This window comes from Lichenostomus cassidix, chromosome 8, assembly GCF_008360975.1.
Source record: "Lichenostomus cassidix isolate B80296 chromosome 8, HeHo_3.0, whole genome shotgun sequence".
In the NCBI taxonomy this organism is placed as follows: domain Eukaryota; kingdom Metazoa; phylum Chordata; class Aves; order Passeriformes; family Meliphagidae; genus Lichenostomus; species Lichenostomus cassidix.
The window spans coordinates 26,962,573-26,976,269 of NC_139489.1; the positions used below are offsets into that span (position 1 = coordinate 26,962,573).

Genomic DNA, 13,697 nt, shown 5'->3' on the forward strand with positions numbered 1-13,697 from the left:
AGCACGTTTCCAGGACAAGCTGTCAGCTTTGATATTTGGGTACCATGCAATTTGGGTGGTACTAGCTAGATGGTTCAGCTGAACTGAAAAACCTCCAGAGCACCTGAACAAAGGTCCTGGCTGGGGAAGGGTGATTGTGCTACCACAAAAATGGAGATGTGGGTGTGCTGATGATGGGTGGATTAGACAACAATGGTTAGAGCAAGGACTCCATGCTACTGAGGTATGTGCCAGCCCTGACCAGGGTTTCTGAGCTGGATATTTCCAAACTGTGAATTGTGACTCTCAACTCTGCCATACCAAGATGTTTAGGAGGTAAAATATCTTCCTGGTAAGTATGTGTGGTGTTTATAGAGTTCTCAATCTATGTTTTTGTTTCTCAGTATTGAGTTCGACCGAGACTGTGACTACTTTGCCATTGCCGGAGTGACAAAGAAGATTAAAGTCTATGAGTATGGTACAGTCATTCAGGATGCAGTGGATATTCACTACCCTGAAAATGAAATGACCTGTAATTCCAAAATCAGGTAGGCATTGATTTTTATTCAAACTCAGAGGGCCTTTTCCACTTGCTTGTTTACGTGTAGTAATTGTTTTGCTTTCTTTAGGGGAATGAGAGGGGAAAGGAGGAAAGCAGGAGCTAATGGAGATTGGGTGGCACAAGCACAGTTACTTGTGTATGCTGGGCTCATCCAAGGAAGTAACAAAGCCCACATATCTGGAGGAGAAAAGGCAATAGGGTAGTAAACTGCTATTTGTGTTCCTTGCAAATGCTGTTGGTACCCATTCAAAGTGGTGGATATGCTCCAAATAAAGTCATAGCTTGTCTCAGGGTAACCTCTGCACCCAGTTCTTAACAGCTTCTGATTCCTTCATGCTCTCTTATTTTCATTGACCAGATCCTTTTCATTCTGCTGAGAAGTTGCTAGCTCTCAGGAAATGTACCTCATTGGCACCTTCTGCCTAGGAATTTTTGACTGCCTGAAGTACTGTTCTGCTGGACCTCATAATAGAAACCTCCTGAGAAAAGACCTTTCTTGATTTTTTTTTTTTTTTTTGCTTCTGTACTGCTATCATTACTGTCAACCCATTGTTTTTATCCTTTTAGGTGTCCTAAACCAATGAAATATAGACTACCATGTCAGAACTTCAACTGAAAGAATCCAGTAAATAACTTAAAAATCCTAATTCAAAAATTTTGTCGAAGCTCAGAGGTAAATAATACAGGCAATCAGACCCATTCAGTATTATAATACGAGGCTCCAGCATCTCTGTTGAACTAATTTGTTTTTATTTGATAGTCTACATTTTAAGAGCAGTAAAGCACCATGAAAGTGCAAGTAATAAATTTATATAACAGTCAAGTTTCCATGAAAACAAAGTGTTGTGCAACAAAAGTAAAAATGTTTGCAAGCCTACTTTAGAATGTAAAAGTCACGTTTCGTTTTTAGCTGACACATTTCTAAAGATAGATCAGTCATTCCTGTGTTGCTTGTGCTCATTATTCCCAGGAATTGCATAACAGTATTTTATGAAGGGAAAAATGTAAATGCAGCTGACCCTGGAACTAGACTTCACAATTGGTAAAAGCGGCCTGAGAGTGATTTGTATTGATAAGCTGTACTGATTATGGAGCTTGTGTTTGGCTGGGCTGGTGAAATGTTCTGCATTTTTCCTGAGTTACAGCCAAGTTTGCACCATTCACCTTCATTTTTCTGGAGAGAAGAGCAGAATAATAGGAGAACCATCTAGCAGTCAATTAATACCTTTTGCCTTAATTAGAAGGGGAAAAGCAATGTGTGTTTGGTATTTCTTGGACCATCTGAAATAAATACCAAACTTGCTGTTTCAAATCTGACAGGGATCTACCCTGAGGCTCCCACCAGTCATTATGGAAATTGTTTGTTCTCCCTTCTCCCACAGCTGCCAATGAAGAGAGTCCATTAGTGCCTTCAGTGGTGTTACTCATGTCAGCTTTGTGCTCCAGACAAGATGCTGCTGGCTTTCAAGATTTATTCTCATTCTCAAATTTCAAGCATAAATAAATTTAATGTATATATGACAATGCTAAATGCATTGTCTTCAGACACTCTGCCTCACTAGAGGAGGACTAGGTCCTCTCTCATTTTCTTGCCCTAGTTTGTCTCATTCCTTTGAAGAAATAAATGGTGAGGGTTTTTTTTTTCCCCATCAGCCTCCTCCAATTACATCAGGCTTCCTTTGGCATGTAGGTGCTTTTGGTTGTGACAAAAAAGGTTGGTCTGTCACTCAAATGCATCCTTGCTATATCCATTAGCTGTGCTGCCAGTCACTGGTGCTGGGCTTCGCTGGTGCAGCGTCGAGCAGCATAATAACTTGCTCTTCTGAAGTGGCGTAGCTTGAGGGAGAAGTTATAGATGAAGGCTGTAATTTCATTATGGAATATTGCAGTGTGCTGAAAATGTGCCTGTATTGTAATAGAAAAATCTAAACAAGTGGAGCCTGCTTTTTGTAAAAAGCCTCAGCTTAAAGCTGTTGATCTTAATTTGGGTGAAGGTGCAGCTTCTTCAAGAGGCTTTACTCTACCTGTGAATGCCCTTTGTGATATCAAAAACAAACATATTTCTGCTCTGGCACATGGGTGGTATTTCTCTTCCGAGCAGAGATGCAGGGGTCTGTGTGCAGATGGGATTTGGTGACATGTCTCTCCTGGTTAAATTGATCCTGGTTAACCTTGTTCCGAGCGATGATGCCGGAACATAAATCACTAGCGATGATGTTGGTGACTCAGCTTTCGGAGGAGCAGAGGCTCTGCTGGGCTTTTATAAAAGCAGAAAGGTGACAGCATTTGTGAGGACTCATGTCTGGCCAAGAGCGAGTCTGGCCCAGAGCAGCTGCGGGAAGGGAAGCCTGTGCCTGGGCCGGGGCTGGCGCCAGCCCAGCCCTGCTCTGCTGTGTGCCAGCTGGGCGCCTGCTGAAAGCTTGAGCTTCATGCCAGCAGTAATTGATTGTAGGCTTTCCTGGAGCAGAGCCCTGGTACCAGCTGTAGCTGAGTCTCTTCCTCTTTTCCAACCCCCTTTTTTTACACCCACCTGCTTCTTAAATACATTCTTTTTTTCATCATCTGCTAAGCCTTCTCATCCCTATTTTTAAGAACGGGGAGGAAGTCGATGTGTCGGGTTTCTGGTAAATGTGCATCGCATCCCCTGGGAACAACAGTGGCATAAGCTTCCAGGAAAAACACAAGATGACACATAAATCCTCATAAAAATCCCATTTACAGATTCATAGCTTCAGTACAAGAAACAAATCCTGGCATTGTGTAGTAGCTATAAACAGCACCCTGTGAGCTAATTATGACTTGCTGTGTCCCTAGCTATGGCAGGCACTAATCTGTGGCTCCCCCCGTGTAGGAGATGGGAAAGGACGAAGAGGAATGGCTAGCAGTGAGCCACAGCTCTGCTCTGATTTATTCAAGAGGCAGATTTGTTGTTTTACCATAGGTCGCAGGGGGAGGAAAAATAAGGAGATCTAGCATTCAGGTAAAAAATTGGCTTTAGGCCTCGTTAATCTACAGTGGGTAGTGTGCAAGTGTGGTTAGGTAAACATCCTTTTGAAATCCATGTTTAGTATTCTGCATGCTCACTACTGTGTGTTTGCAGCATCTGTAGTTCAGTGATAGATGTTACCACAAACCTCCAAAATCAGCTGCATCTGTTTAGTCAATTGCAGTAAAAGCAAAGCATCAGTAGCCTTTCTTTTTTAGGAGGCTGCTAAGGTTTTACTGTTTTCATTTTTCAGTGTCAGTAAATCAAACGTGTGATTGCTGTATCCTAATAGCACTTCATGGGTGTATTGCTGTCAGCTTTGAAAATGGCAGCCAGTTCTCACTGTTAAGTTTAAATTAAGCAAAAACTTGTCATATGGTCTTTTTTATTGGGGAGTCTTTGCTATTTCAAGAGGTATGAGCTGGTTGTGTTGGATGCCTGTATTTCCAAGGCAGAGAATGTTTGACACTAACCAGGTTCTAAAGAAAAATACCTTCAACTTGCATTAATTCTAGTTTTTAGAATTGCTGCTTCACTTTGCAAGAAGATGAAATTTTTCTTTTAAAGTATTTGACTTTGGCCATACTAGAGGTTTTTTTTAAATTGATTAGGAAAAAAAGGTGTTTATTTCATATGTCTCTGAAGTATTTTAGGGTTGTTATTCATGTGGATGTTCTTTGCAGTAGTAGATCATGCCCTTAAAAACATTTCAGTCCTAAAACTACCGGTCATCAGTTGGCTCATGGTAAGAGACTGGGTCTGAAGCACTTGTTGCTCAGAAGCAGATCAGACCACAGGAGTTTGTGCCTTATTAAAAGCTTTAACTTCATTTAACTCTCACCGCTAGAGAGGCAGTTGACACTGGGTAGCTTGATCCTGGATTTGAGACACTTCAGCCATAAAAATACTGGCTCATGAAATAAAGATCAGCATAAGTGACAATGCTAACTGAGCCGGCCTACTTGTGTCCCTGAATGAAATGAAGGATGCACATAAATCTTCACAGGATCAGGATTTCTGTGTGGCTGGATCAGATGCTGAGGTTAGGAGAGGTTTTCAGAGGTTGGTGATTAGCTTTCAACTACAGTTTCTACAGCTTAATCCCCGAGGAAGGAAAGCTATCACAACTCCTGATAAGATAAATCTCTGGGGTGTAACTATCGCCCTGTTTCTGGATTAAGGAACAAAGCAAAAACCGGGAAAAAATACACTACTATACTTAAAATAAAAGATGGCATCGCACCACGCCTTTTAGTCCAGTGCTGAATTCTATATTCTCACAGCCCTAGATACATTTTTGTATCATATCTTATAGCCTTCACATTTCAATTTCTCCCTGATGTGGCTGCAGGCCATCTAAAAGTTGTCTACAAAAGGTTATTTTTGTGAACTTCTGAGGGTTTAATAGTTATCTGTTTGAGGACTATGTAAGCTGTGGTTTTGGTTCATGTCACTTTGCCCATTCCTTTTCCCTTCTCCAGCTTCCTCCCCCATGCCTTTTTTGAATCTGTTACTCAATTCATTACCCATGATAACATTTCAAGGGAACCCAAAAAAATAAATGTCTTTAGAGATTCAACGAAATTGCCTATGTTGGGCATGGAAGAAAGATCAGTGCTTCCCTTAAAGAGAACATGACAGTAGGCTCTCAACCCTTGTAGCTCCCAGGAAAGCCAAACATCATAACATCCCAGCTCTGTGACAGCCTTCTTCCAGGTGTGTATTGTCACAGATGGCAGAGGTTACAACCAAAGGACTTTCTACAGAGGGACTTTTTAGAGGTGCAGAGAGTGATAGGACAAGGGGGAATGGTTTTAAGCTGAAAGAGGAGAGATTTAGATTACATGTTAGGAAGCTCTTTATTCAGAGGATGGTACAATTCAGATTGCCAGAGAAGCTGTGTCTGCCCCTGGATCCCTGGAAGTGTTCGAGGCCAGGTTGGACACTGGGGCTTGGAGCAGCCTGGGATAGTGGAAGGTGTCCCTGCCCATGGCAGGGGGATGGAATGACGTGGTATTTAAGGTCCCTTCTGCCCCAAAACATTCTATGATTTCTATGAAAGGACAGTCAGCCCTTGCTGAAAAACATTCTTTACCTGGAAAGGGAGCTCCCCTCCATCTGATCCCACCCCAAATTGTTCTGTACAAAGGTTACTTTGGAGAATTTAAGTTAGAAAGAAGCTCAGGTATTGCAGGAAAAGTTAGAAAGAAGCTCAGGTTAAGGAAAAAGCTCTAGTTTCAGACTTTTTTAAAGAGTTGGGTGGTGATGAGGGCAGAATTAAGGCAGAGAGCTGGAACAGAGTTGATTTTGTCTTACTATAATCCTTTAATCATGTTACTTAAAAATGGAAGATTTATGGTGTGTAGACTTGGAGGGTGTTAATTGAACCACTTAGTGGCTGCAAATCCCTAAACATTTTTCACCTGTCAGTTCCTGTCTTCCCCTTTATCTGCAAATGCTACATCTAAGTCTATCTACAAATGTTAACACCATCAGGCTGCAGTGGGATCTTTGCTGTGCCATATCTACTGAACATGCTTTTGGACACAGAAACCCTTTGTTTTTCTCCATCTATACAGTCCGAGCCAGTGAAGTATTTTAAATCTATCACATCTCAAACAGAACTGGTAAGCTTTGGTCTTTTTTATCTACCTACTTAGTAATTCCCAGTTTTCATTATCTGGGGTGATCTCTTTTTTGACAAGATGTGGTTATGTGATTATCCTTTTCATACTTCAGCTAGAACATTCATCCTCTAACCACCCAAGTCAGCAGCACAGCAGCCTTTCTCTAGGACCCTCTTTACTTGCTCATGTTGTCCGATGTCCTCTCAAAGCCATACAGATAGGAGACTGCCTTCTAAGATAATGCTCTGGGTTGTATTCTTCCTGCTTACACATGATGGCTTCACTTACAGAGTATTTCCATTTTCCTTAAGCTCCTTGAAGCCCTGACTTGAGATAATCTGGCTGGGGGAACAGGTTTGAACTGATAAAGGTCTCCTGTGGTGTGGTGTCTACCTCCCTGCCATTAGCTGGAGACTGCTTCCAGCCTGGAGCTCACTGTGGCGTAGCTCTAGGCCTCTGAACTGCTTTTGCTTACACCAGGGACTGCTTCACCTGGAAACATGACTCCAGATGTCAGATGTGCTTATCTTTGGGCTGCTGTAACCTTCACCTCATGGTGCTGGTGGACAGTGCCTGCCAACTTTATTTGGAACTCAGGGAGCCACTTAAGCTTCTTCAAATAAGGCTGCAAGTAAATCCTAGGCTGTCAAGACCTGCTTTTCTGTGTGGATACCTAATGGAACTCAAGCTGGAATAATGTTGGCTCCTTGATGGTTCATTTGTGGACAGCCCTTATGCCTACAGGGATTGGGGATACTTAATATTTTCCCATTAATGACAAATCATGGAAGAGGTGAAACCAGGGAAATCGTTGCATGAGCTGCATCACCACAACCATCATTTTAGCAGCTGGTAGTTAAAAACATTGACTTATATTAGATAAATAAAAATTTAAGTTTCTGGATATAAAGTTTTAAAACCAAGGGATGCTGTTAAGTTTCACCATAGTCAGGAGCAGAATATGAATGCTGCTTGCTGTTATTTAACTAACTGAAAAATAGATGTTTATGTTTAACTACTGTAAGAAAGGAAAAGGTTTTTTTACTTTTCTGTGTGTAAATTAAGGAAAACAGGATGCAAGTGTATAGTGGAACCAAGAATTTGGCAAGGTATAATACTCCTAAATCGATGTCCATGTACCTACATCATATTTCAATGTGTAGCTGTACTGATCAAAGCAGTATTGTGGACTTCTGGTTTATATTGTTGGTTAAAACTTGGTCCCAAGGCTACTATGATCTAGTTATCTGTGTCAGAGCTGCTTGAGGACCTGCACAAATGGGATCTGTCAGTTCAGCTTCTGCTGTGTACATCCCAGTTGATACCAACTGGCATGCTTCTTTGCCAGATGGTCCAAAAATTGGTGAACAAGTATTACAAATTTTCTTACCTCTGTCACATTTTTTGGGAGTCAGAGTGGAGGCATAGTGCCAGAATGCTACAAGTGTGACTTGGCAGTGTTGCTGCTCTTGTTTTCTCTGCTGATCATTAGAGTTTGCCAGTGGAATCATCATTTAGTTTTGCACAGCCCCTCAATTCAGCTTAAAATAAAAACCTGTGTGATATATTTTCGAGATCTTGATCAGAAACATTTCCTAAAATACTCATAGCAAACAAACTGCTGTTCCCTTCTGGATAGGAAGGTTTTTTCAGCATTTACCAAAAGCTGGAAGTAGTTCTTAGTAGTCAAACTTTAATGTGTACATAGGTACATATATAGAACATTAGGTATGTGCCAGGAGAGAGGTTGATTTACTGTCCATGCAGCTATGCATTTTGCATATATAGCTACTCCTAGGTAAGTACTTACCTTTATGGTAATAATAATTTGTTTATTGTAATAACAGTAGTGCCTATTGCTGGGAGGTTAAGGAGTCAAACCTTGAGCTTTCTGAGAATTTGTGTGGTATTCAAACAGCAAAAAAAACCACAACACAGTGTTTGAGATAAGTGCATTTAAAAAAAATCCTAAACCCTAGCACTTCCTATCAAGGGGGAAATGTCTCTTCAGCCAATAAACCTTTGCTTTTAGTTTGTGGAAGAAGATTTGTTTTACTTCTGATGGGTTTGTTTTCCCTAAACTGCCTGTTTCAGTGGGGAGGTTTGATCGAGGTGCTGTGTGCTTTGCCAAGATACTTATTGCTTGATGTGTTGCAAGAGTGATTTTTGCGTTGTACGTTGTGATACTGTAAGACTGACCAGGGCTCACTCTTTTTCAGCTGTATCAGCTGGAGTAGTTACCACAAGAACCTGCTAGCCAGCAGTGACTATGAAGGCACTGTCATCCTTTGGGATGGATTCACAGGACAGAGATCTAAGGTCTACCAGGTAACACACAACAAGCAAGCATCATTTCCTGTGCCATGCACTGTGCTGGGGGAGCAGCATTGAGTCTGGGGTTCTGCTCCTAGTCCAGCAAAAGGCTTTTCCAAAGTTCCATAGGGTGAAATGTATGTTTCTTGGTAAATGTGTCTCATCTGCACAGCTTTATTGAGCTGTAGTCCTCCAAAGGAGGTAGCTCTATCTTCCTGTCACAGTCGTGAGGCACTTGACATTTTCTTGCTGCTGCTTTCGGTCAGGGAATCTGCACAGGGAGAAATCAGTTCCTGGAAGCTGTCTCACCTTTCTTTAGAAGCCTCTGTCTCTCCATAGCTGTTCCACTTCAGTCTTTGTCAAAAGCCTCTGGTAAAACCCACAGTGATTGCCAGTGCAGATGCTCATGAAGCACAAGTGCAAAATGCAGGTTCAAGTGGTGAGGCTGAGAGAAGGGAGCACAAGGCAGAACCTTTCCTTCCCCACACAGCCCTCAGCACGCAGTGGGCTCAGCTTGACAGCAGGACCTGCTTCAGGAGAAGTTTCTGGCGTTTTGTTTCTTCATGAAACTCAAACATTGTGTTTCTATCTAATGGCTTCTGAGAAGCTTGTGATCAGAGCAAGGAGGTTAGAAGAAAGTTTGTGTTTGGGAAGAGGCTGGAAATGCTGCAGGCTGTTGTGTAGGTAGGATAGTCTATTGAAAGTGGTCAGGATAATGAATGAACTGCACACTGGACTTTAGTTCTCCCTCCTTGACAGTTCAACATGAGTTTTAATTCCTATTTAAGCCTCAGTTTTTCATTGTGTTTTAGCCATTTTATAATGCTACTTTTAACTCATCCTTTGCATATCTCAGTGAAAGAAATTATACTGGACAGAAAAAATCTAGTCTCTTTTCCTCTCAAATACATTTTGCATTTCTTTGAGGCTCAATAATGAACCTAGAGAGGACCAGCTGTTGCTTATGTTAAAACAAACTCGTTTTGCTTCCTATCAGATTACTTGAGTTTATTTGGATTTGCATAGAGACATTGACATCTGCTTTGCATGTACTGAAACCCTTTAGTGACTTCATCCTGGTGAGCTTTTTGTCTTGTAAGCCTGTGTGAAGGCTTTAAACAAAGGGTTTGACTGAATTTCAGATTTCATTCAATGCAATGTTCTGCTTCCACATGGGATGTGCCAGCATAGCAATTACAGCTCTTCTGTGTTTTGAGGAAGACTGTGCAGTCTTATAATAATATTTATTTGCGTGGTAAAACAGAGGACTAGACATCAGAAGATTTGCTTAACAGTTCAACAGGAAGGTGCCAATTTCCTGGACTTTCAGAGAGAAGGTGTTTGAAGTGGGCATCATGTCAGCATTGGGACATACTTAGAAGTTGCTTATTAGTATTGGAAGATAAAACTATGATCTAGGATAAGAAACAGCACATGGTGGAACCACAGCCAGTCAAATCATGCTGCAAAACCAGGTTTTCAATGTGTATCTCCTGAAATATATTTTTTCTTACCAAGTAAAAATAAAATCTGTTTTAGTTTTTAGAAAAGCCATTCTAGTGTTTTCTGCTTTCCTGGCATGTCTAGCATATTGCTAGGATTTGTCTGATTGGGAGAAAATCTATTTTTTGAAAAATTGCAAAACATAGTAAGCTTCTCTGTGCAGGTCCCTGCTGGCAATTTATACCAAACAACATGTGTGTTTTTCTTTACTGTTTTATCATATTGCAACTCACTACCTTGCAATATTTTTCTTGTTTCTCTGAACAGGAGCATGAGAAAAGGTGCTGGAGTGTTGACTTTAACTTGATGGACCCTAAGCTATTGGCTTCAGGCTCTGATGATGCCAAAGGTACTATTTTATTTCAATCTCTGTGCAGAAGCCTTAGACTCTGTGTATTCCCTTGGAAGAACAAAACTGTGCTATTTCAAGTAGCTGATTCCTCAGCTGCCTTGAGTATTACAGTTGTTGTGGTAATGTGTCAAGATATTACTGAACCATTTGGATCTTAGAGAAGCAGAGGCTTTGTTTGGATTAAGATCTCTTGCTTTACATTTTTTTGTGCAATATGCTCTGAGCTAACGTTTTCCTGGACTCCAAACAAACCAAAATGTGTTTTAACATTAGTTAAACTTGTTGAGTCAAAGCCCTGGGGCCTTTAAAAGAACAGCATGTATTTATATTTCAAGAATGAGACTGTCAGTAAAACAGCAGCAGTTAAAAAATGCCTGCTGCTCTTTTACCTGTAGCTCTGCATGTTAAAGACTGTGCACAAGAAGCTTCCTGCTTTCATGGTGTGCACTGGGTTTCTTGGAGCTTTAAGGAGTTGGATGGTGGACTAAGTAGGAGTGCTGGGTGCAGCTCTCAGCCTTCCACACTCCTGGGTCCATTTGACAAAGCAAAGGTTTTGGAGAACCTTTAGGCCAAGCCCTTTACCACATGGTGGTAGAAAAATATTCCTCTTCTAAGAAGAAATAGGAAACTCCTAAAGAAGAGGATGGCACTGAGCAAGATGTAGTATTCTTCATCCCTAATGAACGAGAGTTTTATCTGTAATACATTTACAGTATCTAATCAGAGTTATTTAACAGCAAGAGCTTAAAAGTTCCTTTCCTAATCAGTGGGGATCAGCTCTCCCAGATGGGCTGATAGAGCTTGGGGCAGAGCTCTTCATGATTTGCTTTGAAATGATAAATTAATTTTTCACAAGTACTAAACCTTGTAGGCTGCTCCCCCCCATTCTAAAATACTTCAAAATGCTGTTCCAAAAGAAAACTTAATTGCATTAGGCAATCACTGAATCATAGAATGGTTTGGGGTAGAAGGGGCCTTAAAGCTCATTTTGTTCCACCCCCTGCCATGGGCAAGGACACCTTCCACTGTCCCAGGTTGTTCCAAGCCCTGTCCAACCTGGCCTTGAACACCTCCAGGGATAAAGCAACCACAGCCTCTGTGGGCAACCTGTACTGGGGCCTCACTCCTCTCAGAGGGAAGAATTTCTTCCAATATCCCATCTAGCCCTGCCCTCTAGCAGTGGGAAGCCACTACCCCTTGTCCTGTCACTACAGATCCCAAAGCTGATAATACCTTTTACAAAACTTCAATGATTATTTTATAGTTAAGGTGAGTTTTAAAAGTTTTCTATACACCTCCCCTTCCTTTTTTGGTGGAAGACAGGTGTGTTTTCTGTGTGCAGAAATGTAGCAGGAGTGAATATTCAGCTTGTAAGTTATCAGCCTCTTCATCAGTGCTCCCCACTCCTGCCATGCATGTGAAACAGCTGATCTGCCAGGTAGATACACATTTATTAGCATGTTAATGAGGTGTCCAGTTTTGTAAAGCCCAGCTGCTAGCAGAGTTTCAGTCTTCAGTTTAACATTTCACTTCTTCAGTAATGGTCTCTGAAAGTGTAATGTTTACTTAGAAATTATTGTAGTAAAGCCTGCAGATCCACATAACCTGCATTGCAATTCACAAAGGTCTTTTGAAGGTGTATGGGGATTTCGGTGGATAAAACTGGGCTGGAACATTTTATCCTTTGCTTTTACCATGATTTGCCTGTGATTTGCATTTATAAAGATCCCTTTACAGAGAAATGGAGTCTCAGCACACATTTTAAAAGTCTTTGAGGTATGGAGCAATAGTAGCAAAATGTCCACATTACTGTTGTAGTGTCCATCTTCCATTTTGGTGACCACACTGAAAGGGTTAAATGTGAGGGAAAAGTAGCACTTATGACAAGTGTTTTCATTCAGACCTGCCTAGCTCTGAATTAAAATTTTGTCCTTCTGCTTATGTTCATGACTGTTTGGTTGAGTTTGGACAGTTTTAATATACAGTAATACATGTTTGGCCAGGTAAAGCATCTGGCAGGAAATATCTTTTATCAACTCTTCCTGTCCTCTTTTATTTCTCTGCTTCTGTGAGACCACACTGGGCTCTCCAGAGCTAATCTCTTTATGCTTCCCCACAAAGCACACAGATCACGTTTTCCTGTCAAGCGATCAGGACAAACCAGCACAAAAAGGGACAGCTTTGCCAGTTCTTCCTGCTTGCCTGTGTATCTGCCTGTCTCTCCTCAGTCTTTTCAAGTTGGAAGCTAATTCTAAAAGTGGGCATATATTGGAGAAGGTGCTTATAAATGAAAAATCCTGTGCTTCACAGTTCTCTCTGCCAGGGCTCAGGCACTGCAAAGGGGATGCTAACAGAGTGCTATTAGGGAGAAAATTATTCTCATATAATTAGAAGTAGCATTCTTGGGGCCCCAGGGTCCTGCATTGTCCATGTTATTAGATTAAGATAATCTAGAATATCCTTCTTTGTGGAAGATCTTTCTACTTTCATAGCAGATAATGACAGCATAAAAGCATTACTGTACTTAGAGTAACTGCTGTGTGTACAGACCCCTCACTTTTATCTACAGTTGTTATGCCTTCCCCTTTTCAAGGGGCAGAGGTACTTCTGTATGTCTATAGGGACCCAAAGGTCTACTCTATCTAGATAGCAGTGAGCAAAATTGGTGTTTACTTGTTCTACAAGCAGCTTGGGGAGAAGGCATGGTTGTAATTTAAATTCTTTTATGCACATAATGGCAGGAGCCGTGATTCTCATGTAAGAAGGAAAGGGTGAATTTCTGCTCTTGGAGGAGAAAAAACTATTAATTTTGTGAAGGCAAAATGATGCTATCAAAGTACCAGGACAGGGCTGGAGCGAATACGCTTAGCTAATGGCTTACAGCTGTCTGTTCTGGATTGGGGTTGTAGTTTTATGGCCATGGCAAAGTTAGCAGATGAGGGAGAGTGAAATATTTTGTGATGCAGTGTGGGTAGAATTTGTCTTCACTGGGATAGATGCCTTTTTTGGGGTGACCAAGTGTTTCTCTGCTCTGGCTTTTTTTCTGAAGCTCTCTGAAACTCAAGAAGATAGAAGCAGCACTGATAAATTCAACTGAAGAAAGAGTCTTGATTTTACATCTGTAGTCCCTTCCTTGTTCCTGGCTCAAAATGGAGAGATAGGATAGAACAGGAGTACCTGAGAGCTGTAGCAAGAGTTACTATTCATTGTCTCATGGCATGGAGGAATGCAGACATTTGTCTCATTACATCTAAGGAAAGTAATTTCCATGATCCTTTGGTAAATGAGACCCTGGTACTGGTCCTACAGCTATTTTTTTTTATAGTGCCCCCAAAATCAGCAAGGTAACACAGATATGCAGAGTTGGTTTTCAGA

General features: G+C 41.3%; 1 protein-coding gene across 2 annotated transcripts in view; it reads left to right on the forward strand.

The window, feature by feature from the left end:
* Window positions 1–13,697, forward strand: part of COP1 (COP1 E3 ubiquitin ligase) — a 124,241-nt gene that overhangs the window by 51,900 nt on the left and 58,644 nt on the right. For both annotated transcript variants that reach the window (XM_085068642.1, XM_085068644.1), the window contains exons 12-14: window positions 384–527; window positions 8,374–8,482; window positions 10,238–10,319. In XM_085068642.1, the coding sequence (XP_084924768.1) occupies window positions 384–527; window positions 8,374–8,482; window positions 10,238–10,319 (335 nt within the window). The remainder of the gene's footprint in view (window positions 1–383; window positions 528–8,373; window positions 8,483–10,237; window positions 10,320–13,697) is intronic.